This window comes from Urocampus carinirostris, chromosome 17 (assembly GCF_059441175.1).
Source record: "Urocampus carinirostris isolate Australia breed hairy pipefish chromosome 17, RoL_Ucar_1.0, whole genome shotgun sequence".
NCBI lineage: Eukaryota > Metazoa > Chordata > Actinopteri > Syngnathiformes > Syngnathidae > Urocampus > Urocampus carinirostris.
The window spans coordinates 3,595,232-3,622,500 of record NC_142365.1 but is presented as its reverse complement, the minus strand read 5'-3'; the positions used below and the strand labels follow the sequence as shown (position 1 = coordinate 3,622,500).

At 42.1% G+C, this 27,269-nt stretch overlaps 2 protein-coding genes and 1 long non-coding RNA gene across 5 annotated transcripts in view; 2 read left to right on the top strand and 1 right to left on the bottom strand.

Moving 5' to 3' along the window:
• The window catches only part of epd (ependymin), a 10,346-nt gene extending 9,102 nt beyond the window's left edge, over positions 1–1,244 (top strand). The window contains exon 6 of the mRNA XM_088321390.1: positions 1–1,244. This exon is cut by the window's left edge and continues 142 nt beyond it. The gene's annotated coding sequence lies outside the window, so the exon portion shown is untranslated.
• Positions 1,245–2,146: 902 nt separating this feature from the next.
• LOC148348966 (uncharacterized) lies at positions 2,147–4,969 on the bottom strand. Its single transcript, XR_015847459.1, has 2 exons — positions 4,813–4,969; positions 2,147–2,418 (listed from the first exon to the last, which is right to left on the bottom strand). It is a non-coding gene; the product is annotated as an uncharacterized LOC148348966 (long non-coding RNA).
• thoc2 (THO complex 2) lies at positions 4,332–27,110 on the top strand. 3 transcript variants are annotated; one of them, XM_088321812.1, is made up of 39 exons: positions 4,333–4,499; positions 6,748–6,803; positions 6,984–7,075; positions 7,156–7,207; positions 7,281–7,351; positions 9,713–9,834; positions 9,920–10,053; positions 10,188–10,348; positions 10,459–10,551; positions 11,896–12,051; positions 12,199–12,371; positions 12,474–12,669; positions 12,740–12,778; positions 12,878–13,008; positions 13,310–13,411; positions 13,533–13,617; positions 13,720–13,813; positions 13,941–14,021; positions 14,099–14,195; positions 14,293–14,410; positions 14,495–14,674; positions 14,767–14,931; positions 15,010–15,285; positions 15,357–15,498; positions 16,352–16,509; positions 16,632–16,760; positions 16,844–16,975; positions 17,074–17,258; positions 17,625–17,800; positions 17,878–17,977; positions 18,141–18,523; positions 18,594–18,652; positions 19,932–19,967; positions 22,797–22,928; positions 23,013–23,079; positions 23,156–23,298; positions 25,402–25,478; positions 26,400–26,451; positions 26,530–27,110. In XM_088321812.1, exons 1-38 carry the CDS (start codon positions 4,435–4,437, stop codon positions 26,425–26,427), a joined length of 4,686 nt encoding a protein of 1,561 aa, XP_088177938.1. In that variant the 5' UTR covers positions 4,333–4,434; the 3' UTR covers positions 26,428–26,451; positions 26,530–27,110. The 3 variants fall into 3 exon arrangements, 1 of the variants encoding a protein (XP_088177938.1); XR_015847458.1 differs by lacking the exons at positions 22,797–22,928; positions 23,013–23,079; positions 23,156–23,298; ... (1 more) ...; positions 26,400–26,451; positions 26,530–27,110 and having other exon boundaries at positions 4,332–4,499; positions 18,594–19,470; positions 19,932–19,953; XR_015847457.1 differs by lacking the exons at positions 22,797–22,928; positions 23,013–23,079; positions 23,156–23,298; ... (1 more) ...; positions 26,400–26,451; positions 26,530–27,110 and having other exon boundaries at positions 4,332–4,499; positions 18,594–19,470; positions 19,717–19,933.
• Positions 27,111–27,269: the final 159 nt, after the last annotated feature.

Below are 27,269 nucleotides of genomic sequence, written 5' to 3'. Positions count from 1 at the left end.
CCTTTCCCGTCCGAATGTATTACCTTACTGCTTTATAATCCACGATAGATTTATGAGTATTTTTTTTAAAAAAAAGCGAGTCTCTAGGTCACAGGTGTCAAACAGGCGGCCCGCGGGCCAGATCAGGCCCGCTAAGGGATTGAATCCGGCCCGCGAGACGACACTCAGAGAAGCGCAAGAGAAAAACAAGCTGCAGGTTGAAATATGTCAACTTGATGTTGCCAAAGAAAGGTGCCGCGAACAAGGACACTTGTATTTCTTTCTCTCTCTCTCTTTCTATCTCCCTCTTTTCCACCTCTTTTCTCCCACTCTCTGTCTCGGTCTCTTTCACTCTCTGTGTCTCTCTTTTTCTCTACCTTTGTTGCTCTTTGTCTCTTTCTCTCTCTGTGTCTTTTTAACTTCTTTTGCTCTAACTTCCTTTTTTCCTTTTCTCTCTTTTCTCTCTTCCTACCCTTGTCGCTTTCTTTTTTCTTTTCTCTCCCTCTGTCTTTCTATTTCTCTTTGGATTTCTTTCTTCTGCTCCCTTTTTTTCGCCCTCTCTCACAACTTTTTATCTTTTGTTTCTCATGCTGTCTCCCTCTCTCTCTTTCTTTCTTTGTCCCGCCCTCTCTCCTTTTCCCTCCCTCTTTCTCTTATTTCTTTATCTCTCTTTTTCTTTCTCTTTAATCTACTAGTCCGGCCCCCGACAGAATGTTGGTCCTATCGTGTGGCCCCCCGAGTTCAAATGAGTTTGACACCCCTGCTCTAGGTCATTTCTATCAAAAGTTAAGTAAATCCAAATGCTCTCTGTACCCGTTAGAGGGCAGTGTTGAGTTTGCGTAGCGTGGTAAATTGGTTCAGGGGTGAAACTTCATTCACTCAACTGTTAAAGCAAAACAAAAAATCTTTCTCTCATGTTTTTTAATCCATTTGTTGTGTAGGTTACTAATGTAGGCTACATGATCAAAAATAAAAGCTTAAAATTTGGAGTTCTTCGACTGATCCGGCCCAACTCAGAACTGAAAAACTGGACCAGGCCCCAGAACCAAACCGACTTTGACATCCCTGCGTTTAGGTCCTCATCCGGTGTGTTTTTGTTGTTAGGTGATAAGATCATTAATCACGAATAATAAATCAGTTTTGCTTTCCATTGTTTTTCTGATTAATGGAACAAGAAACATGACTCAGTGGTTACTACTAGACCATGCTTTTTATTTGTACTACATTTTTGTTTAATTCAATAAAGTACAACGTTTAGGATTGGAGTGCCTGGATTGTTCTATGTACTGTTTTTCTCGGTGTTGAATAAACAAGTAACTATTTGGGCAGAAGAGATCACTGCGATGATTTGTGCAAGTTAAGGATATTAATTTCTCAATGTGAATATGAAAAGGACATATCCGAATTTAATCCTGTGTCAGGACAAGAACGGAAACAGGACCCGATTGCGTGACGTTTACCTCAAGTTTTATTGAAAGAAAGAGGAAGGGCTGCACCCACGATCCGGTGTTCTCTGGACGCGGGAAGCAAGTCGCTCTCTGTCTGTGATGGCAAAGTCAGGGATGGAAAAAAACGGGTCAGTAGCCGGGACATGAGAGCCAAAACTTGGTCGGGGTCAGAAGCCAGTGCCAAGCATTAGGGATGGAAAAAAACGGGTCAGTAGCCGGAACATGAGAGCAAAAACTTGGTCGGGGTCGGAAGCGAGTGCCGAGCGTTGGGGAAAAAAAATATAGTAATACAAGTAAAGAGTATATCCAGATAATCCAAACGGTGCTGTCAGGACAAGAACGGAAACATGACCCAATTGCGTGACGTTTACCACAAGTTTTATTGAAAGAAAGAGGAAGGGCTGCGCCCACCATCCGGTGTTCGCTGGACGCGGGAAGCAAGTCGCTCTCGGTCTGTGATGGCGGAGTCAGGGAAGAAAAAAAAACGGGTCAGTAGCTGGGACATGAGAGCGAAAACGTGGTCGGGGTCAGAAGCGAGTGCCAAGCGTTAGGGATGGAAAAAAACGGGTCAGTAGCCGGAACATGAGAGCAAAAACTTGGTCGGGGTCGGAAGCGAGTGCCGAGCGTTGGGGAAAAAATATAGTAATACAAGTAAAGAGTATATCCAGATAATCCAAACGGTGCTGTCAGGACCAGAACGGAAACAGAACCCAATTGCGTGACGTTTACCACAAGTTTTATTGAAAGAAAGAGGAAGGGCTGCGCCCACCATCCGGTGTTCTCTGGACGCGGGAGGCAAGTCGCTCTCTGTCTGTGATGGCGGAGTCAGGGATGGAAAAAAACGGGTCAGTAGCCGGACATGAGAGCAAAAACTTGAACTGGTGCCAACTTTGCCACGACCCAAAAACAGGACAGGAACAGTCAACAGTGGAGAAAGCTGTCCAGAGTTGTGTCCTCGTTGGTGCCCTGATGAACCATGCCTTTAAGGAATCTGTGAACCGTGAAAGAACCAAACAAGACAAAATCAAAACAATACAATTAAAGTTATCCATCCATCCATTATCTGCACCGCTTATCCTCAGTAGGGTCGCGGGGGTGCTGGAGCCCATCCCAGCTATCTCTGGGCAGTGGGCAGGGGACACCCTGAACCGGTTGCCAGCCAGTCGCAGGGCACACAGGGACAATTCTCTCGCTCATTCACACCTAGGGATAATTTTTGTTAGGCCAATCAACCTGACATGCATGTTTTTGGAATGTGGGAGGAAACCGGAGTGCCCGGAGGAAACCCACGCAAGCACGGGGAGAACATGCAAACTCCGCACAGGAAGGTTGGTAGCTGGATTTGAACCCATGACCTCAGAACTGTGCCGCACACGCGCTAACCACTGCGTTATATCCGAGGGAATTCACAATCAGCCTTGCACACATGCCTACTAGTCATTGGTGGGACGTCCCCACAAGGTAGGACGTTCCAGCAGAACATCGGTTTCCAATCCATCTAATGACCTCTCTATGTGGATTTTGCATGTTCTCCCCATATCTGTGTGGGGTTCCTCCCACATTACAAAAACATGCATTTCAGGTTAATGGGCGGGTCCAAACTGTCCCTACGTGTGAATGAGCATGTGAATTGTCTGTCTCTGTATGTCCTGCGATTAGCTGGCAACCAGTTCATGGTATCCCCAGCCCACTGTCTGATGATGGTTGGGATTGGCTCCAGTACCCCCGCGACCCTTCTGATGATAAACGGTGCAGAAAATAGATGTAGGAGAACAGGGTTGTGTAGGGTTTTTTGAACTGGATTACTTTCAATTACTTTTGGATTACTCCAATCCCAAATATGCTTATAAAAGACAAAATAAACTAAATATGAATAAAATGATGACTCACAACACGTGGTAAGCTTTCTCGCCTGGCTTTGATCTCTTTGATCTCCGGCAAAAGTAACATAAAATGCGACAGAAACAAAAAGAAAATAAATCCAAACAGCTCGCGGCACAGTTCTGAGGTCGTGGAAACCTCCTGCGTGGGTTCAAATCCAGCTCCCGGTCTTACTGTGCGGAGTTTGTATGTTCTCCCCGTGCTTGTGTGGGTTTCCTCCGGGCACTCCGGTTTCCTCCCACATTCCAAAGACATGCATTTCAGGTGAATTGGCCGGTCCAAATTGTCCCTAGGTGTGACTGAACGAGTGAGTTGTCTGTCCCCGTGTGCTCTGCGATTGGCTGGCAACCAGTTCAGGGTGTCCCCTGCCCACTGCCCGATGATTGCTGGGATGGGCTCCAGCACCCCCGCGACCCTACTGAGGATAAGCGGTGCAGCTGATGAGATGAGATGAGCTTGCCAACATCATTTTTGCCGTTCCGTGTATTCCGTTACTCCCCAAGCCTGCACAAAATTCAGTAATTTTATTCATATTTAGTTTATTTTGTCCTTTATTAGCATATTTGATATTGGAGTAATCCAAAAGTAATTGAAAGTAATCCAGTTAAAGGAACCCTACCCAACCCTGGATGAGAAGTTGTGGGTTTTGAATGGACAGTAACCTAGAATCTGAATAAACGGAGAGAAAAAAAATGTCAACACAGAAACAATGGCAATAGTGTTGCTTTTTGGCACTCCAATATTTGATAAATTCACGTTTTGTTAATCGTAAAATGTATTTCTACTGACTTCAGTCGGAGCATCACGGTTGTTTATACTATTGTTATGCTCTGAGGGCGAACGTTCAGCAGGGTAACTAAAACAAAATAAAAAAGCACGGTCTTCCCACAAAATGTACATTTTAAAGAAAATCTTTACATATGTAAAGCAAAGCTTTCAATATCCACGCGCTTTGTACGTTTGGACTTGAAGCTAATGTCGGTCTTTGTGGCACTTTTCATGTCCCGCCATGCATCTGCACGCTAGCCGCATTAGCATCGGCGTGCTAAGCGTGCTAGCTCTCCCGTCGCCGAGCACATTTGACCCTGCGGAGCCGACGAAGACATCCGGCCGCTGTGGGTGGAAGATGACGACGCTTATCCTCCCGGGCGAATGGGTCAAGAACTGGGAGAAATCGGGGAAAAACGAATTGTGAGTCGCCCGGCTAGATTTTTTTAAAAAAAGGGTTAGCCGTCTCGTTTACGTAAATGAGAATGCTTGCGGAATGTTAGCAAGTGCGGCTAATGTTAGCTAGCGTACGTTTAGCTACTGCTTTGTTACGAAATTGTTATCGCTGCTAGTCTAAAATTGGCAAAGTTATCGGTTTAGTTTTTGGTTATCGTGTTGGAGTGATTAAAAAAAAGTAGAGGCTTTTCACTAATATTCGGTTTATATAGTGTACACATTAAGCTAGGCTAATAGCGTTTACGTTGAATTATTAAGTGTAAATTTAAATCATTTCAACCTGTCCCATAATCAAACACCGACATCCGACAAACATCCTGACTGCAGTACAGTTGAAATTTCGATCACTTTAAATAATCAAGTAGGGTAAGACGGTGCAGGACATAATGCTAGCAAATTAGCTACTATGCTATCAATAGCTCGATTTCTTGCGTCACTGGGTGTTTTAAATTACAAATGACATCGATTTACATTAACCAACTGACGCGAGGCAATCGTCGATTAAAGTGTATTTATATGTTCGAAATCCTTCAAGAGCCCTTAGCATTTCCTTTGTTATCCTGCCTCGTTGATCGTAAATATTTATTGCATAAGAATAACAAATCGATGTCAATAAATTTGGTAAACACATTTTCTCAAATATTCGTAAAAGTGACAAGTAAACTATATTTTAGTAGGAGATCCATACATAATTGTTGTAGTTGTGTGGGGCCTTCTGAAATTAAAGGCCAGAAATTTGGATCATTGTGTTCTGCAGCTCACGTTTAAAGATTCAGTTCTATTGTACTAGAATAGACTTGGATGCTGCTCCTATATCCTGTGTTTTCCTGTCCACGATGTTTGAATGTGGATTAATATGGAAACATCAACAAATAATTAACAAAAATAAACAACATATTTGCCCACTTCAGTCAAAGTACCATGAGCAATAATTTAAACTGCTTTCTAAGGAAACAAACCATTTAACAAAGTTCAGTACAAGACAATATTTAATAGTTGCAGTGCACTTCAGGTAATGAATTTTTTCACCCATTTATACTTTAGCTCTGAAAATGTCAAGTAAAGTCATTTTTATTTGTATAGCCCTTAATCACAATTAGTCTCTAAGGGCTTCTCAAGTTATTACATATAAGAAGTTTAGGTTATTCGTATGCTATAGAGTAGAAGTGAGTTTTAAGCCTAGATTTAAACATTTCCACCGAGGTTGCAGATCGGATCTCAGGGGGAAGAGTATTCCACAACACCGGTGCCCGGATGGAGAACGCTCTCGAACCAGCAGAACACTTCTTGGCTCTTGAGATCACCAGGAGACCGGCGCTCTCGGAACGAAGGCTTCGGGCCGGGACATAGGGGGAGATCAGATCTGAAAGATATGAGGGGGAAAGTCCATGTATGATTTTGTATAGTAGTAGGAGAACCTTAAAATCGCATCTTAGGCTAACAGAGAGCCAAAATTGGGGTGATGTGATCGTACTTTTTTGTCCTTTTTAAAAGCCTCGCTGCGGCATTTTGTACCAGCTGGTCTATTAGCGTTCCCAAGAGCCAAGAAGAGATCCGCAGGTTCGTGAGCGTTCTCCATTCGGCCTCCGGTGCTGTGGAATGCTCTTCCTCCTGAGATTCGATCTGCAACCTCAGTGGAAATGTTCAAATCTAGGCTTAAAACACACTTCTATTCTATAGCATATGAATGACCTATATTTTATGTTGACAAAATCTGTGTATTATTTGCCCTCATGTAGGTTTTAGATCAGGGGATGGTGTCATAATAATCTGTGGTTTGCAATAATCTGTGGTCTGTTCAGCCCTTTGAGGGCTATACAAATAAACGTGACTTGACTAGCGGTTGGTAGTGTGATGGTAGCACCAGCAATCATAAGCCTGTGTTTGCAAGTCGCTACCTTGTGAAGTCTCAGCTGGGTAAACTATTATAAATTCATGTTGACCTCATCTCATTAGCTGCACCGCTTAGCCTCAGTAGGGTCGCGGGGGTGCTGGAGCCCATCCCAGCAATCATCGGGCAGTGGGCAGGGGACACCCTGAGCTGGTTGCCATCTACAGAGACGGACAACTCACTCGCTCATTCGCACCTAGGGACAATTTGGACCGGCCAATCCACCTGAAATGCATGTTTTTGGAATGTGGGAGGAAACCGGAGTGCCCGGAGGAAACCCTATTATTTGAAATTCAATTAAAGGTTGTTGTTTTCCTCTTCCAGTGTACAACTCTGCAGAGGACTAACCCAGAAAATAGATCATGGATGTCAAAATAAAGGTAACCTCCGTTTGTATTTACTTTGCTGGAAAAAAGCTCAGTAATTTTCAATTCATTTATTTTCCAATCAGAACTTTTTCGGAGGGATATCTAGCACCATTGCATCTATGATTATGCTTTGTTTTCTTGTGGAAGGCCAACTAACCTTTGGAGAAATGATTTGTCTGTTGAATTACTTAGACATCCAGTCGGCCTTATATGAGCTCAGCTGGCAAGTTGTTCAGGGCAACATCAAGTTGGACCTCGTCATCAACGTCCTTGGAGAGATGATGGTACTTCTTATTTTTTGGGGGTCAATTCGTGTTGTGTAATTTCCTTGTTAACATTTTTGTCGTTTTTGTTTTACTCACAGGAACTTCGAGATGACATGCAATCAATTTTAGCTGATGTCTTTAGTGTTTTAGGTGAGGTTGTGTTACAGAATTAACAATAATGGAATTGCATTGAGACGATTGGTAATTGAATTCTAAATTCCAGATTTGGAGACCGTTGCACTTGAGGAAAAACACAAGCGTGAACAGTACATCCAATTTGTCGGGGCTTGTTTGGTAAGAATCCTTTTACTTGCATGTATGATCGAATGACGGTGTTTACATAATGATAGACGAGTACTTTTTATTTGAGCTAAAATAGAGGGGAAAAGAGGGTTGGATGAATTACCGTATTTTCCGCACTATAAGGCGCACCGGGTTATAGGGCGCACCCCCAAAAAATAGTTTTTGGTCCTATATCTTCCATAGATAAGGCGCACCGGATTATAAGGCGCTACAATGGGAACGTCGACAAAACAGTCAGATGATTCAGTCCAACTGATTACCCCCTTAACATTCCCAAAGCTTGCAAAGAAGCAAATACGTGTCGTAGACACGTGCGGATGCGAATACGATGTCACTCAAATGCATCATTTCAAATATCATTCGGAAGGTTCAAGTCTTGGGATTCAACAAATGCCAACCATTCCTTAGTTTCTATTTTCTTTTTCGCTCACAACTTTACTGTGCATATGACAGTAAACACTTGGAATTGAGTTTAATTCTCTCAACTCATCACAGCAACATCAAGATCGTTCTAAAACAAGATACCGGGAAAATATAAAGCCGCATAGCTCACCTAAGTTCTCACGTTCAATAATGATACGCAACCATGGTCTTCTTACAACCGTGAGTGTAGTAAATCCAGGAGAGGAAAATATTTACAAATACAGACTAATGAAACATGTTTCTTTATGGTGTAGTTTAACAAACTTTCTATTCAGTCATCTTTTTCGGCCAATTGCAGGGTTTGTTTTGGCCCTCTAGCCTATCCGAGGCTCCGAATAACTTCAGCCAATAGCGATCGATTTAACTGATGATTGACGCATCTTTTTCGGCCAATTGCAGGGTTTGTTTTGGCCCTCTAGCCTATCCGAGGCTCCGAATAACTTCAGCCAATAGCGATCGATTTAACTTATGATTGACACAACTTTTTCGGCCAATTGCAGGGTTTGTTTCGGCCCTCTAGCCTATCCAAGTCTCCGAAGAACTTTAGCCAATAGCGATCGATTCAAATGATGACTTACACATTGGTTAGCCAATGAAACGCCGGTATATAAATCCCAGCATACACCGCGGACTACTCCACGTTTGGGGAAAAATCGAGTCGGCGGCTGTTGCGTAAGTTGCGAGACCTTGCGATTTAATATTGAGCCATATATAAGGCGCACTGTATTATAAGGCGCATGGTCAGCTTTTGAAAAAAATTAAAACTTTTAGGTGCGCCTTATAGTGTGGAAAATACGGTAGTTTTATTGTTTAGGTATTTGTAAAGCATGCGCCTAGTTTTGATTTTTCCAACTGTTATATATTTCTAGCTGGTCCATTTTTTTCATGTGTGACATGTTTTACTCACTAGGGGGCTTCAAGTGTTTTTGTAACATGTTTTGTATTTCGGATAATATTGAAGTGGACAATGATGCTGTTATAATATGTAATTGGCTATTGTTGGTTTGTTCTAACCGTACATTGTTATAGTATAGTTGAATAAATCCTATGTGTGTCAAACTTATATTGGCTTTGTGAATACTTTCAAGGCAGTATGAGAAGTAATTAGTAAGATCAACATAATAATAAGGAAGAGAATAATATTGTTTATGCTTCCTGTTACCGTCTAATGCAGGGGTCCCCAGTTTTTTTCAAGCTGAGTGCTACTTTTGTTACTAATTAATGCCCTGGGAACCCAGTTTGATACGCATATCTGAAATGACGAAATATCACGTTTTTACTATATATAACCAGCTCGGTGGCCTTGGGGATAGGGCACCCGCCCTGAGACTGGGAGTTTGCTCGTTGAAGCCTCGGCCGAGTCATACCTAAGACAACATTGATACTCATTGCCTCCCTGCTTTGCGCTCGTCATTAGGGGTTGGAATTTGGGGGGCTGGTAACCTAATGACTCCCAACACATCAGTTGGGGTGAGCGAGGGGGCTGGGAATCCCCTCCTCTATCAATATCCCAGAAAGAGTCAGAAATGTGAATGAGTTCTTGACTCTAGCTACCTCCCACTAGTGGCATATGGCTCTGGTACATACATACATTACCAGATACATTGTTGAAAGTAGTGTTAAATAGACTCAGCCAACCAGTAAAAAAAAAAACATTTTATTAGAAAAATATAATGACCCAACAGTGGTGAGCTATTTTCAGAACAGTAAACCCTGTGGCCCACGGGCACCATTTTGGAGACCCCTGCTCTAATGGTTTTCTAAAATAAACTGCTAGATTATAAATGTGAAAAACATTGACAATGCCGTTTTCTTATGAAAAATTATCATACTCTTTCGGTCCTTATCTTGCAGGGACGTGCCACAGTTGAAACATGATCCCATGCCCAGGATGCCATCAGAGTGCTAATATGAGCTTTATTTTTTCAGGTATTTGTTCCAGAGGCCATTCTGAAAGAGCGTCTGGATCCAGATACTCTTGAATCGCTTGGACTTATAAAACAAGCCCATCAGTTCAATCAGAAGATTGTGAAAATCAAGACAAAACTATTGTATGTAGGAGGCACATATCTGGCCAGTGCAGATTTTTTATATTCATATTTTGCTAAATCTTTTATGTTTACTGACTTCTCTTAGTTACAAGCAACAGAAGTTCAACCTGCTAAGGGAGGAAAATGAGGGATATGCCAAGCTAATCACGGAGCTTGGCCAAGACCTTTCTGGCAACATCACTAGCCACATTGTACTGGAAAGCATCAAGTCCCTCATAGGTACGCAATATAGCTGTTTCTATTCCTAAAAGCTACAATTTTACCAGTGTATTTTAGAGGGGTGGGGTAAAATGTAATCATCAGGTGAATTTAGCAGTCTTGTACCTCATTCTTTATTGCTCCCGTGCCAACAGGATGTTTCAATTTGGATCCTAACCGTGTCCTGGACATAATCCTGGAGGTGTACGAGAGTCGATCAGACCAAGATGAGTTCTTCCTGCCCCTCATCAAGTCCTACATGTGCGAGGCACTTACTCTGTGCCATATCCTTGGCTTTAAATTCAAGTTTTATCAGGTAAGAACTCAATATTCTATATAGAAGCACAAATGTTTTTTTTCACTGCAAAGTGCAATTGTTGATCACATCTGTTCTTTAATTGATGAAATCTACTGCTGGGTTTTCAGGAACCAAATGAGGAAACCCCCAAGTCCCTATACCACATCGCGGCTGCTCTGCTACATCATAACCTCATAGAATTGGAAGACCTCTATGTACATGTAAGGAAAATCAGTCATTGTACTAACGGTAGTACGGTTGAGAATCCACTTTTATTTTTAAACCCTGAAACTGTTTTTGACTAATCAATAATTCCTTAATACAGTAATCCCTCTGATATCGCGGCTATTGGGGAACAGAACCCCCCGCGAAAAAGGGAAAATCCACTAAGTAGTGTTGCATCTTATAAAAGCTGCCAAACTTGCCTCGAGATGACGTCCTTATTGACTGAGAGTATACTACTGAAACCATTTAACAACTACACATCTACAAATAAAAACAGAACGTAGAGATGCAGTTCAATGAATGGTAAATAGTCTGCATTTATACAGCGCTTCAAGTCACTAAAGACCTGCCAAAAGCTATTGGGTTCAATAGGTGTTCAGTATCTTGCCCAAGGACGAATTGACATTTAACTCTGAGGTTCCGGGAATCGAACCTGCAGCTTCTATCCCAAGACAAGCGCTCTGCCTCCTGTGCTACTAACACCCCGCCCTCGCCCCTCCAGTTTTTATAGGCATTATACAAAAGTACAACAAAATGGGAGGGTTTCTACTTTGAATGTCAGAAGGTGATTCGGAGAGTAGCTGGCTAGCTGCGCGCAAGCATTAGGGATCCTTAAATTGAGCCAGGTCTCGCCATGATTAAGTCAAGTCATGTTTATTTGTATAGCCCAATTGCAAGGAGTCATACACCCATCCTGAATGTAGCGATTTCCCACACGTTGTAGCCCCAGGGCATCCGTTTCATGGGTAATGTGAAGGGATCTGGCATTGGTGAGATAAAGGCTCGGCAGGGGTAGTTTAAGAGAGTCGTTAGCCTAGCTGTAGAAGTAAGACCTCTGGCCTCGCTTCTTTGTTGTTTCACGAACCCAATAATTTAAGGAGCACCAGCTGGTGATTACCATTTCCATGTGCTTTTCTGACTTTCCTCAGAGTCCAAATTTACAAAAATATTTTCTGTGTATTGAGTTGCTAAAGCTACTAGCTGTCACCATGCTTCAGTTTTTGGCTGAACACATTGACTTGTGCACCTGCCCCGCCTGTTTGACATCCTATACCAGCATTTCACAGTCGCTCACACAGTTGCGCCTACCCAACACACAGAAAACCTCCCTAACATGCCCCTGTGATAGCATTTGCTGTGCTTCCAGCTCAAAACACAAAGCATGATACAATTATATCAATGACAATACGAACAATTCAACTCAAAATCTGCGAAGCACTGAACCAGCGATAATGAAAACAAGAAGGGTATTATTCACAATTAGAACTATTTCAATGCCTTATTAAAACACTGAGAAAATTACCCAGTCTCTAATTCCGTCTCTTTGCCTGTCCCTCCAGCTTTTACCGCTAGATGCCGCCATTGTCGAGGAAAACAAACTAGTACTGTCAGAGGCCAAACAGATCGCTCGCAAGCTGGTGATGGTTGTTGTGCCTTCAGACAAAAGCGAGGACAAGGAAAAAGAGAAAGAAAAAGAGGAAGAGAAGCTCGAGCAGGTATTGGGCTGTCTTGAGTATTTTTTTTCCATCTCTTTAGTGTTCTGTCCAGGTCATGTTCCCATAATTTCGCACGAGTGAATTTTGCTTTCTGTGTACAGTTGGTAATTGTTGATATCAAAATATTTTCTGCTTAAATCTTTGCAGCCACCTGACAACCAGAAGCTAGGTTTGCTGGAAGCTCTTCTCAGGATTGGCGACTGGCACCATGCACAGAGTATTATGGACCAAATGCCTTCCTTCTATGCTACATCTCATAAGTTTATCGCGCTGGCACTCTGTCAGCTGTTACATCTGACTGTGGATCCTCTTTATCGGGGGTACAATTTTTTTTTTTAGTTTTGTTTGATTTCTTGCACAACTCGAAGTTGGATACAAGTTAACTTGGTCGCCAACATAAACACATTTCTGCTTTTCCCCAGGGCTGGCCTCCCAAAAGGCGCTCGGGGACTCGTGCTAGCTCCACTTAGAAACAAGCGGGCACCAAAGCCCGCAGAGAGCTTTGAAGACTTGCGCAGGGAAGCGTTCAGCATGCTCAGCTACTTAGGACCTCACCTTGCGCATGACCCCATCCTTTTTGCCAAGATTGTGCGGCTCGGAAAGGCGTTTATGAAAGAGGTATACCTTTGCATCGCTTCGTGAGCACTTGACACAGCCACTCATTGCTTTTTCTCTTTTTCTTTCACAGTACCAGAGCAGCGAGGGTTCGGATCACAAAGCCAAAATGGTTTGTATAAATATAAGCTCCTAATGACAATCTTTTAAGGATCTGCAAAAATGTGGAATTGATCAAGTGTTAATTATGCTTACTGTGTGTTGATCCCAGGAAATACTATTAAGTTGTTTTCTGAGCATCGCAGACCAGGTGCTACTCCCGTCCCTATCGCTGATGGAGTGCAATGCGTGCATGTCTGAAGAGATGTGGGGCTTCTTTAAGCTCTTTCCTTACCATCACAGGTGAGAGGTTTTACACATGTAAAATGTTGCCACTAAGCCCCTCTGTAGTTCTCTCCAATGTTTTTTTTCTTACTGACTGCAAACAAATTTGTTCTGCACTGAGTCAAGCCTGACAAAGGAAGCCTATCGTTAAAAATGAGGTTTAATCTGCAGCATGAAATGTGCTGTTTTGGTTTATATATCAATTATATTCTGTGCATATTTTTTTAATTTTTAAAAGCTTAGAAAATTTGAGAAAAATCGTGTTGAACTCTTAAAGATGTGAGAAACCTTCAAGCATATATAATCTTCCTTCTTCCAGATACCGCCTGTATGGACAGTGGAAAAATGAAACCTATTCTAGCCACCCACTGCTCGTGAAAGTCAAAGCACAGACTGTGGAAGGTGCTAGATATATCATGAAGTAAGTTCCTTTCTGAGGACGGGATTCGGTGAAAGGTTACAACATTTTTTTTGGGGGGGGGGTGTTATAGTGGATGTCTTCTATGCCACAACATGTGATATGTGCGATTTTCTTTGCGTAGGCGCTTGACCAAAGAGAATGTGAAACAATCTGGAAGGCAGATTGGAAAACTAAGCCACAGCAACCCCACCATTCTCTTTGATTATGTAAGTATATTTTGCCGTGTTTTTAAGAGAGTGGATTGCTTAGTGTGATCTTAAAGAATGTTTCAGTGTCCTGGTAATATTTTTAAATTTTATTTTTATCAGATGCTGTCACAGATCCAGTGGTATGATAACCTCATTGGCCCAGTGGTGGATTCTTTGAAATACCTCACATCACTCAACTACGATGTCTTGGCCTGTATCCTTAACTTTTACACACATGGGATTTTTTTTGTGTGTATGTGATTGGTTTGTTAACGGTGTGTCAATAGCTTTGCTGCGATTTCCAGATTAGTGTGTTTTTCTTTTTAACTCCAAATCTTCAGATTGCATTATTGAAGCTCTAGCCAATCCCGAGAAGGAAAAGATGAAGCATGACGACACCACTATCTCATCATGGCTTCAAAGTATGGGACTTAATTAGAGAAAAAATATTTTGTAATTGATTGATTTGCTCAAACTCTTTTCGTTTTTTTCACACAAGGCCTGGCAAGTCTCTGTGGAGCTGTGTTTAGAAAATATCCCATTGAATTGGCTGGCCTCCTTCAGTATGTCACCAATCAACTAAAAGCAGGCAAAAGGTTTGTTTATTTTGTACTTATAAAAAAAATATTTTATTTTAGTTTTCCAGCCAGATGATCATTTGTATTTGAATTGTCGAGTTTTTATTTTTTGCAGCTTTGACTTGCTGATTCTAAAAGAAGTGGTCCAGAAAATGGCTGGAATTGAGGTCACAGATGAAATGACATCAGAGCAGCTTGAGGCAATGACAGGGGGTGAACAACTCAAAGCTGAGGTATGTACTGATTTTTGTTGGTTGGTATTTTTTCCCTGCACATTGCTTTGCTGTTGACTGTGGTTGTGCCAACTTTGCTCGTAGGGAGGTTACTTTGGGCAGATTAGGAACACAAAGAAGTCATCGCAACGCCTGAAGGATGCCCTCCTTGATCATGAACTGGCCCTGCCGCTTTGTGTCCTGATGGTCCAGCAAAGGAATGGGGTGGTTTTCCTGGAAAGCGGTGATAAAGATCTCAAACTAGTTGGCCACTTATACGATCAGGTAGGTGCACCCTCCTTCTCACGTTTTGCTGGTAGCACTTTTTTTTCTTCATCGCAGCCGTTTTATTTTCATCTGTCTTTGGTTTTCTGCAGTGTCACGACACCTTGGTGCAGTTTGGGGGCTTCTTGGCTTCCAACCTCAGCACAGAGGACTACATCAAGCGTGTTCCCCCCATTGACGTGCTTTGTAATCAATTCCATACGCCACATGACGCTGCGTTCTTCCTGTCACGGCCAATGTACGCCCATCAAATATTGGTGAGAGTGTGCACTTGGGTTATTTTCCGAAGTGGACTTAGGACCCTCGGAGATAATTAGTTCCATGTCCTGTTTCAGTCAAAGTACGACGAGCTGAAGAAAACAGAAAAGGGTATGCGGCAGCAGCAAAAAGTGCAGAAGTATGTGGCGGCCTGCGAGCAAGTCATGTCTCCCGTACACGAGGCCGTGATGTCGCTCCACCCACCCCGGGTTTGGGAGGACCTCCGCCCCCAATTTTACGCCACCTTTTGGTCTCTCACCATGTACGACCTAGCTGTGCCTCACGCCGCTTACGAGCGGGAGGTCAACAAGCTCAAGGTCCAGATCAAGGCCATTGACGAGAATCCTGAAATAGTGAGTCTTTAAAAAGCATTCGAAAATGAAACGTTATTATTGATTGTGTTCCTTTTTTCCTGCCCTGGCAGCCTATGAATAAGAAAAAGAAAGAGAAGGAGCGCTGCACTGTTCTGCAAGAGAAACTGCAGGAGGAGGAGAAAAAACAACTAGAGCACGTCCAAAGGGTTCTCCATCGCCTAAAACTGGAGAAAGACAAATGGTTGATGACCAGTGAGTGTTTTTATTTTATTTTTTTTTAAGTAAAGTTTATATACTGTAAATTACAGACTACATGACGCTTCTTTTCTGTAAACATAAATGGTGCCCTTTGAGATTAATTAGTTGCTGTTTTTGTCAAAATTATCGCTAATACATAAAAGGAGCAAAGCGGGATGTTTGACAGTATGTTATTCAATATTTACAACATACTTAAGATATTTCAACTTTCTCACCGACAAATCAAGTTCATAAATTACACATTAGTTCAACGTATCCATCAAAAACCCTACCCTCATGAAGCTTCCGATAATCGTCGAGGAATAATGACAAGCGAATGCAATTTGGTCCATTACTGCGGCAACAACGCAAAAAGACATGACAATCTTGCCATGTGGCACTATTCTCCACAGTATGGTTACCCTAGCGTTGTCATCGTGAAATATAAGGCTCACATTTTATGTGACGCATCCTTCATTCGCGTTTCCTTTCGGCGCAGTAGTAAATTTATGCTCATCTTTGTAATTACCATAGCTAATGGTAAAACGATCCGAATATACGTGACGTAAAAAAGAACTTGAGCAGAACTGAAAATGCTGCGGCCTAATACGGCATCAGGCGCGCGAGGGTTCCTTACCCAAAGGCATCTATGCCAAATCTCGCACACGGTTGGCTCCAGATGTGCGACAGGCTTGAAATGTAAAAAAAGCTGTTGAAGCCTGGGGCTTGCACAAAAATAAAATTGTGTTTGATTCCTAATTTTGAGTATGCGACTTTTCATTGGGTGCGCTCTTAAGTCCAAAATTTTCGGTAGCTTCTCTGTATTGTGCGGTTCATCTGTGGTCATTTTAATATTTTTATTTAACAGAATCCACCAAGAATGAGACCATCACAAAGTTCCTACAGCTTTGTCTGTTCCCACGGTGCATCTTTTCATCCATCGATGCGGTCTACTGTGCCCGCTTTGTTGAGCTGGTTCACCAACAGATGACACCCAACTTCTGCACATTGCTGTGCTATGACAGGGTGAGACACACAGGATGTTACACTGACCTATCTGTCTTTAGTTTACGATACTTTTCATCCTTGGTATACTTTGATGTCACCAAGTTGTACGATATTGTGTCTAATTATGTGTATTCATACAGGTCTTCTCAGCTATCATTTACACTGTGGCCAGTTGTACAGAAAATGAGTCTCACCGGTATGGACGCTTTCTTTGCTGCATGCTGGAAACGGTCACTCGCTGGCATAGCGATCGTGCTGTTTATGAAAAGGTATGATTGCACTTTAAGTATATGTAAATGGAGATCACATCAGTGTTTTTTATTCTGATTTGTTTATCTTACGTTTCTGTCAGGAATGTGGCAATTACCCCGGATTCCTGACTATTTTGAGAGCCTCAGGATTTGACGGCGGCCAACAAGCCAATCCGCTCGATTATGAGAACTTCAGGCACGTGGTGCATAAATGGCATTACATGCTGACCAAAGTAAGCCACCTAAGTTATCTTTATTTTAGTCCAGCCATGATCAGTGGTTATACGCATGGATTTCCACGAATGCTTACTTTTTTCTTACTATTTTGCAGGCTTCAGTTCATTGCCTGGAAACGGGAGACTACACCCACATCCGAAACATCCTGATTGTACTCATCAAAATTCTCCCGTGTTACCCCAAGGTTTTGAATCTGGGCCAAGCACTGGAATACCGTGTCCATAAGATCTGCGTTAAGGAAAAGGAGAAGAGGCCAGATCTCTATGCCTTAGCAATGGGGTAACATAGCATTGTGTGCAGTCAAGCGCTCTGTGGGGATTTGAAAGCACGAGGTTTTTTCTCATGATAATGATGGCCTTGCAAAGAAATTAATGGACGTTCCACTATGAAGCATTTTCTGCACGATCTTAGCAAATAATAATTTGTATTTAACATGGGGAATAATTCTTCAACTTGATTTAATGTAGGACTGTTGACAGTAGATATACACATTCAAAAAAGTATAATCTAGGACTCTGCCGATAACAGAAAATGTTTTTCTTTTATAGGGCAATCCTTTTAAGGTTTTAATTTTAAGCAGCCAAAAGGTTCTGTTTCCCAAATTTGTCAACCCGAAACTTTTTATTAACCTTTTCCATCTTGCAGCTATTCAGGTCGGTTGAAAAGCCAGAAGGTGCGCATGGTTCCCGAGAATGAGTTTCACCACAAAGAGGCACCAGCACGCAGTGTTAATCCAGCTAGTCAGCAAAATGGACCAGGAAGCACGGGCAAGCCTGCCGGCGCCACGATGAAGGGTGACGACGGTTTGTCAGAAGAAGGCGGTGAGTGACTTGAAGTCGGCGAGAATTTTTTAGCCGTTTGCCAATCATATGTTAAAAACATACTGCCTTGTTTGCAGATCGGGGGAAGGATAAATCCCAGACTACAAAGACAATAAACAAAGCCAACAGTGCAGCAGCTAAAGTAACCAACAGCAATGGAAATGGGGCTCTTAATAGGTAAGTGTTTTGTAGACTACAGGTTTGCAAATAATATGCACAATACCACAGTATCATGGTCGTATGTTTTTAAAAGGACCCTTTTGAAATACTTGAAATAAAATAGAAAAAACATTTTTTTTTCTATGACAATAAAGACACTTTATTTCAAACGTTTTTACAGCACCAAAACCATAAAAGAGCGTGACGATAAAGAGAAGAGTGGCAAGGAGAAACGAGAGAAAAAGGAAAAGACGCCCGGCAGCACTCCCGAAACAAAGGCAGAGGCGCGCAGAGAAAAGCTGAGAGAAGAGAGAGCCGGCAAGGATGAGCGGGCGCTGCGCGAGGGTAAGGAGAAGACGCCCAAAGCAGACCGAGACAAAGTCAAGGCCGACGACAAGACGAAAGACGATAAGACCAAGGCAGGGAACGGCGAGCCCATGGAGCCGACCAGGGACCGAGATGCCATCAAGGAGCTGAAGAACAAGGAGAAAGCAGAGAGGAGCGCTGTGGCCGTCTCCCGCAAGTCACCAGTTCCCAGATCGGAATCGGCTGACACTGAGAGGGGTAAAGATGCCTCTCTGCTTGACTTACGCCGTAATAATAAATAAACCCAACATTTCTTGTCTCCTTTCAGATCACAAAAGACGAAAGCTCGACAGTCACTCTTCTCCATCCCACTCTTCGTCTGTTAAGGTTAGTATGGCTTGAGGAAGGCTGTGCCCATTACTTCTCTATCTGCCGGAGCGTTCCCTGCTGTAGCACCCCTGAAGATCACCCAACAAGGCTTCCCCAAAATGCAGGCTGCATGCCGTCTGGAAAATTCTGTGGACATTGGCGGAGTTTTTATTTATTTTTTTCAAGAATTGGGAGGAAACTCCTGAAGGACTTAGCAAAAAAAAAAAAGAATGTAAATATTTAGTATTTTAATAGTGAAATATAAATCTATTTTCATACCACTGGAAGATATCGGCGTGCCTTGTGAAGAAGACGCATTTTGTAGGCATTTCTATGCTCCTGATGGAATTTTAAAAAAAAGACTTTCTTATACCTTGGAGAAAATTACCATGGCTATTCATCCCACCTAAACTGAGAGTTTGCAGTTTTTCCTCCATTTTTGGCAAGCTACGACGAATCCCTGATTACCACAGTGAAAGCATATTGCTCCCTCCCTCCCCACCCCTCACCGTCAGGAAACCCAACAGAGAGAAGTGAAGTTCTGCTGAAGGAGCACCTCTGAATCATTCACCGCCTACAAGCCTTGCATAATGGGCCCAATCCCCAAGGCCAGATGCATCAGTCCGTCAGAATCACTCCGCACCGCCTTCAGACAATCGCTTCCCGTTGAGATGCCGGCGGCCGAGCCCTACTGAGATGACGAATGGCACGGCCTGGAATTAGACGGGCTGTGGGGGAACCTCTGAAGCTTTGCCCTATCTGCTGGGAGCTTGTGATAGTTCTATATTTAACCGTCTGCCAGAGAAAAAAAACCTCCCTGTGTCATATCCTGAACTGTAAGTGACAGCCACAGTTATCTCTGTAGGAACGTAGTCTCATGCACGTACGCACACACACGCACACATTAGCACAAGCACTTTTGATGAACAGCACTCTTATAAGTATACCTTTATAATATGCTGCCTCACATCACACTGCATTAATAACACTAACTGCTTTTGAACACATTCTCAGGGTTTTTCTAGCAAATATTCCACATGTTGAGCCAAATATCTCTCCTCTATGTGATAACCATTTCAAAGCCTAAGTCCCCAACCCCGAAGGTCAGAGATCAAGGGAGCTGTGCGCCGTTGTTGGTCCAGCCGGCTGAGCCCCCCCATCTCCTACCGGCCACCTTCCAACCCCCCCCCAAAAAGCTCCCAAATGCAATCTTCCGACTCTACTGCTGTCTGACAAAGCTCCTCCCACACCTCGCACCTTCCCTCAGCTCATCTGTCATCTCCATTCATCCCCACAGGACGGTAGCAACGATCCCAAGGAGACCACGCCCAAGGTTTGAAGCTGCCTTTGTTTCGGTTGTTGATCCGTTTTGTGTGGGAATAGGTTGTGTTGTACTCGAACCATAAAATAGTGCAGGGAAAAAAACGTGATGTTAACCCATATAGTGTCCTCCCCAATCTATTTCATTGTGTTGGTACATTTTTTATGAAAAGTTTTGATCCGCAATCTTTATGTAATACATTTACGCTTCACAAGCCGCCTGCACACTTTGAAATTCTATATTGTATTTTTATTTGATTATGGTGTGGAGAAAACCAGCACAGAGGTCGAATGCACAATCAACCAAAATATAATTGATATTGCTATGTAACGCAGTACGATTGTGTAATCGCAAGACACAGCGATTTTTTTTCAACAAGGTGCTGGAAATCCTTGAAATGCTTGAATTATAATGTGTTTTCAAGGTCAGGAAAAAGCTTGAATTATAGGCGAAGTGCTCAAAAACGCTTGAAATGTTTGCCATGTCTTGGCAGTTGGACTAGACCGACCACGCATCAAACATAGGGGGAAAAAAAGGGCTTAGAAATGTCGAGTACATGGCAGTTGCGATTGAGGCAGTTTGTCATGTGAAGCGTCATCGCCACCTTCAGGCGCATTAGGACGGGTGCATAAGACTAAGATGGTTGCAGTTCTAATGAAAGATACAAACCGTGGTTAAAATTTAGTAAAAAAAAAATCCACGCAAAGCATGCTGCGTTGTGTGCAAAAAAAGACAACTATTTCCAACGGTGCATTCCAGTCTTGTCAAAAGATAACTCATGGCGATCACTAGCTTAAGTTTTTTGTTGCTAATGGTTTGTTGCATGCTGCACCAAAACAGGACACTATGAATTGTGTATTAGTGCAAGGATTATATATCATTTTGGGAAATTTCAAATGGATCATGCAAAAGATTATGGTAGCCTTTCCCAGTGAAAAATTGTAATAGGAAGAAGCTAATACAACTGAAAATGTAAGCTACATGTTACTGACATTTTTACCCAACAACAACACATGGAGAGATTTGTCTCAAAAATATTTGTGCTCAACTCTGGACAGAAAAAAGGTCCTGTATCAAGGATTTAGTTTCGTGTTTGTTTCTCCCCCCTTTATTTTTCGAGTGATGTCGTGTTTGGCTTACCAGAATTGTCGGTTTACCCACATTAGACGTAGCAACTTTGGACAGAGACACATTGGAAAATGGGAAAGTAAAATTGATTAGTAGTGGCTGTCCAACAAATGTTTTTTGCCACGTCTAAAAGCTCTGCCAGGTAATATGTACGAGGCATAACGCAATGTGTCCAAGAAATATTGATAATCTCTTGTTTTTGGTTTCAAAATGCATTAAACTCTGCATAAACTAGAGGAACCCTTTAATAACGTCAATCCCAAACAGCATGTTTACGTCAAGAAATGCAGACATCTTCAGCTTTGTCTACCCAAAGTAACACTGACACAAAAATGGCACCACGGGCAGACATAGGCAAAATAAAGACAAAAACATTAACAGCTGAAAAGGAACCCCCAAAAAATAGACTGTGAAAGCACCCCCACTATTGGAGCTAAGGGCCCTACATCTACACACTGAAACATTAATCAGAATGTTTTTTTTTTCATGTAGTATATTATATATTTTTTAAATACAGTGGACCCTGGGATAGGAAGTTAATGTGCCGGGAAGGTGGGGATTGATGAGTCAAGTGTTTGTTTAGGCAGGGGATCGAAACCTAAGGCAGTGTTTTTCAACCTTTTTTGAGCCAGGGCACGATTTTTACATTGGAAAAAATTTGCGGCACACCACAAACCAAAGATGTGATAAAATGACACTGAACAGTATGTTTAATTACAATATGATTTATAATACCCCCAGTTTTTACAGCACAGATACTTGACAATGACATAATATTTGCAGAAAATGATTCATAAATGTTTGGTTGAATTTTAAAAAGTGACATTGGATAATTTCCCACGGCACACTAGTGTGTCGCGGCACAGTGGTTGAAAATCACTGACCTAAGGTAATAAGCTAATATGATCCAAACCCATGGTAAAAACATTGAAATCTTATATACATCAGTGTTTTCTATGCCATATCAAATTACTGGCAAGCCACCATGGTCTAATAAGTCCCACCAGGGTTTCCTAAACTTGTATTATTAAAAATATATTACTCTCACTCGCTTTTGGGGAATTGGTGGATTGGTTAATTTGCGTGATTTGGTTTGTTGCTGCGCTCCTTTGTTCGCTGAGCTGGAGGAGGGGAGCAGCACATTGAGCCTAGGAGAGTGCAATATAAGGAAAGGATTTTTTTTTTTTTTTTTAAATGAACGGTTTTAACAACTGACATGATGCTCAAGCTCCCTTCTATAGCTACACTTAACATGCATTGTACTTGGTATACAGTTATCAAAACTGTATCCGCTTCAATGTCACTTGAATCTTATGAGGTCGGACTGTCTCATTCAACGTGTTCTTTAGATGTTAGTGTGTCACAGAGCTACCGCCATGATATGCAAGGTATTGAAAACTCCCAGAAGTCTTTTCGCTTGCGGTATCTAGGCTCAAATGCTCCAAATCGTGAAGTCTAGGTACGCCTGCTTGACGTTGACGCTGATATTTCTGTGTGTTACTACTCGTGACAGACCCTATTGGGCATAAGCAACACTCTATAGAGTTTCTGAAACATTTTCTGGAGACAATAGCCGACAGACGATGAATTCTTTTATCTATCATTGATTTTTGTCGATGACGTCTACAAATCCCCGCAGCCCTAATTCACACTTGTTTGTTTTAACATCCGTGCTCTTTGTTCCCATCTGTCTGTGTCTAATTGTCATTGCAGCAGCACATCGTCTACAATTCGCTATCGCGGTCCAAAAGTCGAGAGAGGGAGCTGGAGAAGAGCGATGCCGAGATGACGCTCGACCGTTACAAAGAGAAGAAGGAAGAAAAAGAGCGCAGGGAGAGAAAGCGAGTCAGTATTTAGACAGCGGGGCTTCTATTGCCAATGTGTTTTTGTTTTGTTTTTTTAATATATTTTTATAATCCGGTTCACCAGGACTTCGGCTCAGGTGAACGCGAGACCAGCCTGGAACCCAAACGCAGAAAAGACGAGAACGGCACCAGTAAGTTGTCGGGGGGGTGTCTCGGTTGCGGTCGGGGTCAAAAAGGAAAACCTCATCGACAAAGTCCCTTCCCCAGACGCGTTGAAAAACAGCCAAAACGAAAGTCCTTGCGACTCGCCGCTCTCCATGGAGAAAGAGAAGAGCAAACGCTCCAAATCCTCCAGCAAAGAGAAGAGCGACTCCACCAAGCTGGAACGAACTTCTACCGGAGGGAAAAAGGTCATTTGCATATCTCACATCACTATTGTTTTTCTTCCCTTCAAAACGCTACGGAATTTTTAAACAAAATCATGTTTTTGTCCAAATTTAAAAAAGACCAAAAACTCCTCGACTGGTATTTAATTTTATGTCTGCTTTATTCTGAAGCGAGACTAAGTCTAAACACGTGAATAAACCGTGTTCGATAGCTGTATTTTTTTGCCTTAAATGAACTGCACTCGTGCGGCAGCAAACCCTTATCCATGATCCCATACTGCTGCAAACCAGGACTGCCCGAAGGAAATTTTGTTGAGACATTCTAGTCCATCTAAAATGAAATGAACGTCTGTGGCCACGATCTATTATCCCCAGTTGAGAATTGAGAGCAGGAGACGTCATTTTTCCTCAGTTTGGGACGCTGAGGTGTGTCATTGTGGCCTGCAACTGCACTCTTTGGCCACAAACCGTTACCGACGGTCGATTATTGTTCAAATTAGAGGCGGAGAGAATTTTTGACATGTCTGTCGGCTCGTTTTTTGTTTTGTTTTTTTGTTCTATCTAAAATGAATGGCACTCTTGTGATTCATTATCCCCGGTTGACAACCGCATTTTAAAAATGGGGTAACCACTTAGTGCATTGCCACCTATTGCAGGTGGGTTCTGGCCCACATTATTGGGATAAACAAGGTATTATAGTAGTAAACCAAGTGTTTTTTTATTAACCCCAAAAATGTCTTAAATTAACGATGTCAAAAAAGAAATATAGATTTTAATGTTTCCCAGCTCCATGAAAATAATATATATTTTCACTAACATGTGTATAACATAAACAAAAATATCTTGTCATTTGTGACAATTGGCGTTTAGAAACACAAAGTGCTAAGCTTTGAGGGACGGATTCAGATTCTGCTGTCAGTGATAGTCAACGCACAATGTTTTGGAGCCATAAATATCATTAAAATTAGTCCAAATAAGGATCTTTTTCCCGCTTTGACTTATTTTTTTAAAATGTCCTTGCAGTGTCTGAAACTCATGACTAAAAGTTAGCGGACACCAGGGGAGACAACTCTGAAAAGGTCCCTGCCCAGCCATAAAGTTGCCTGCCTCATTTTTCACATCTTGAAACACAATAAGACGACTCATCGCAAAAAAACCCATTGTTGCAAAGTATTAAGGATGTCTGCTACAAGCCACGTGAACTCCTCTTTCCACCATGCTTTTAATGTACCTTTACGTTTTGCAGCGTCATCAATTTTGTTAGCTTCTTTTGAATCTTCTGGGGCAGAGGTTTTCTCGGTTCTCGACCATAATCCCTTCCAGAACCCTGTTCGAAAACCGATTTGTTCGATCACCAAAATCATTTTTCCCATTAAAAATAATGTAAATCGTTTTAATCCGTTCCAACACCCTGAATGTTTACCTTGAATGTTAAACGTAAACATAAAGCTAACCCAGGCTAATCGTACGTTCGCGTTATCGTAATCTTCCGTACGAAAGATTCCCCTAACATGAACGTGTAAAAATAAAAAAATCAGGTCGTTTACAAGTCATTTAACACCCGGGTCTCCACAACAAGTGGTGAGCGGTTCATCGGAAAGGGGGCTCCGTTCCAACACCCTCAATGTTGGGCTCCGTTCCAACACCCTGAATGTTTAACGTAAACTTAAAGCTAACCCAGGCTAATCGTACGTTCGCGTTATCGTAATCTTATGAATAGGATTTCTTACCCTTGCGGTGGTCAGCAGAAGGCGCTCGCACACCTCCTTGATATTTTGCTATTATTTCTTTCTTAAATGCAATAGTTGTACGCACTACTTTTCTTTTTTCACCTGTAGCAGCTTTGCTGCTTGCACTGACTTTCTTGGGAGGCATAATAAGGGACTAAAACACCCGTACGCCGCTCAGCATGGCACCCTAGCGTACGCACTCACGCATTACCGGCGTTCGAACTCCGATTTTTTGACCGAACAGCGAAGCAAGAGTTTCTCTAAATTTTTGGTCGGACACCGATTTGTTGGAACTGAGAGGCGTTCGAAAACCAAGGTTCCACTGTATACTGTATGTTAAAAATCTTATTGCATTGCAATTAATCTGAGATCCTCTCCCGTCTACGTTGTCTTCCAGGAATCCCGTCGAGATAAAGAAAAGTCTGAAAAGAAAGATAGGAGGGAGAGCGGCGGAGGAAAGGAAGAAAAAAAACAATATCCTTAACCCTGTAAATCACATACTTACAGTGGCTTGCAAAACTATTTGGCCCCCTTGAACTCTGTGAGCTTTTGCCACATTTCAAACATCAAGATATAAAACTGTCATTTCCCGTGAAGCATGAAGTGGAATACACGTTATCGGATATTTTAAACTTTTTTAACAAGTAAAAAATAAAAGAAGTGTGTGTGTGCAAAATTCAGCCCCTTTAGTGCAGCACTGTCCAGAAGTTCAGTGAGGAGCTCTGAATGATTCAATGTTGATCTAAGTGACTCGCGATGATAAATGGAATCCACCTGTGTGTAATCGATTCTCTGTATAAATGCAGGGTTGGGTAGGGTTACTTTAACTGGATTACTTTCAATGACTTTTGGATTACTCCAATACCAAATATGCTAATAAAAGACAAAAACTAATTATGAATAAAATTATGACTCACAACACGTGGTAAGCTTTCTCTCCTGGCTTTGATCTCCGGCAAAACTAACATAAAATGCGACAGAAACAAGATGAAAATAAATCCAAACAGCTTGCCAACATTATTTTTGCCGTTCCATGTATTCCAAGCCTGCACAAAATTTAGTAATTTTATTCACATTTAGTTTCTTTTGTCTTGCATTAGCATATTTGGTATTGGAGTAATCCAAAAGTAATTGAAAGTAATCCAGTTAAAGTAACCCTACCCAACCCTGAAATGCACCTGCACTGTGATAGTCTCAGAGGTCTGTTTAAAGTGCAGAGAGCATCATGAGGAACGGGGAACACACCAGGCAGGTCCGAGATACTGTTGTGGAGAAGTTTAAAGCTGGATTTGGATAGAAAATGTTGAGGTTTGAAGTCTGCAATGTGGCAAAAGGTCGTTATCATGATTATTATACATATTTGGTCGAACTTGTTTTGGACTTTAACGATCACACCCATAAATCATCAGACAAGCACAGATAATGCGCCCCAATCCACGCGTCAAAGGTAAGTTACCGTAACCGGAATTCCGACAAAAACGTTGGACGTCGGTTGACGTCTCCTCTTTTCTGTCCCCAACAACAGACCTCAAAACGGTTTCACGTTTACCCGCAAGAATTCAGCACCTCCTCTATCCACTTCATCACCAACCTCTATTTTTTTTTTTTTTTAAGAATTTATGAAATGCCCCGCCCCACGTGACGCGTTTACCTTTTTTGTAAACGAAATATTGAGTAACGTGAAACCTGTAAGAAAGGCCCTTTTCGTAGAATCTCGTTTTCGCCTCCCCGCTTTGCTTTGGCTTCTTTTATCGGCGTCGATATGCTTTTCATGCTCCTTCACGCCCCCTTCAGGATACTTTTATTTATTTAGCTTCGTCTTTTAATCCCTTAGACACGAGAATTGATTTGAAACACACAAAAAAAGGACCATTTTGTATATTGTGTACAATAATAAAGGTGACGTGACATTCACTTTATTTCTTTGGTTTTATATTCTAGTGTTTGCGTCGAATCGGGTTTGACATAATTTATCGAATGGATTTCAGATTTGTACAGAATACATGCAAAAAAAAAATTGTCCTTGAGGGGGGAGCTCGTTTGGAGATTTTATTGACTGTGCTTTTCTTTTTTTAAACAAAAAAATAAAATAGTTTTTTATAGTGAGTTACTTGTGTTGGGTCTCTTCCGTCAGCATATTTTCAATGCTTTTTTTCTGTGTGTACTTCATTTTTACTCATTTAATTGCATCGGGTGGGTTTCCTCAATGGTAGTCGGAAAATACAGCGACAGTGGGTGCTTTGCAAGTGGCACCTGAGTTTGGTG

Coding starts and splice junctions, on each gene's coding strand:
- thoc2 (XM_088321812.1), top strand. CDS start 4,435: ATGACGACGCTTATCCTCCCGGGCGAATGGGTCAAGAACTGGGAGAAA. Junction 10,349..10,458: donor TTAAATTCAAGTTTTATCAG/GTAAGAACTCAA, acceptor CTGGGTTTTCAG/GAACCAAATGAGGAAACCCC. Junction 22,929..23,012: donor AGCGCAGGGAGAGAAAGCGA/GTCAGTATTTAG, acceptor CCGGTTCACCAG/GACTTCGGCTCAGGTGAACG.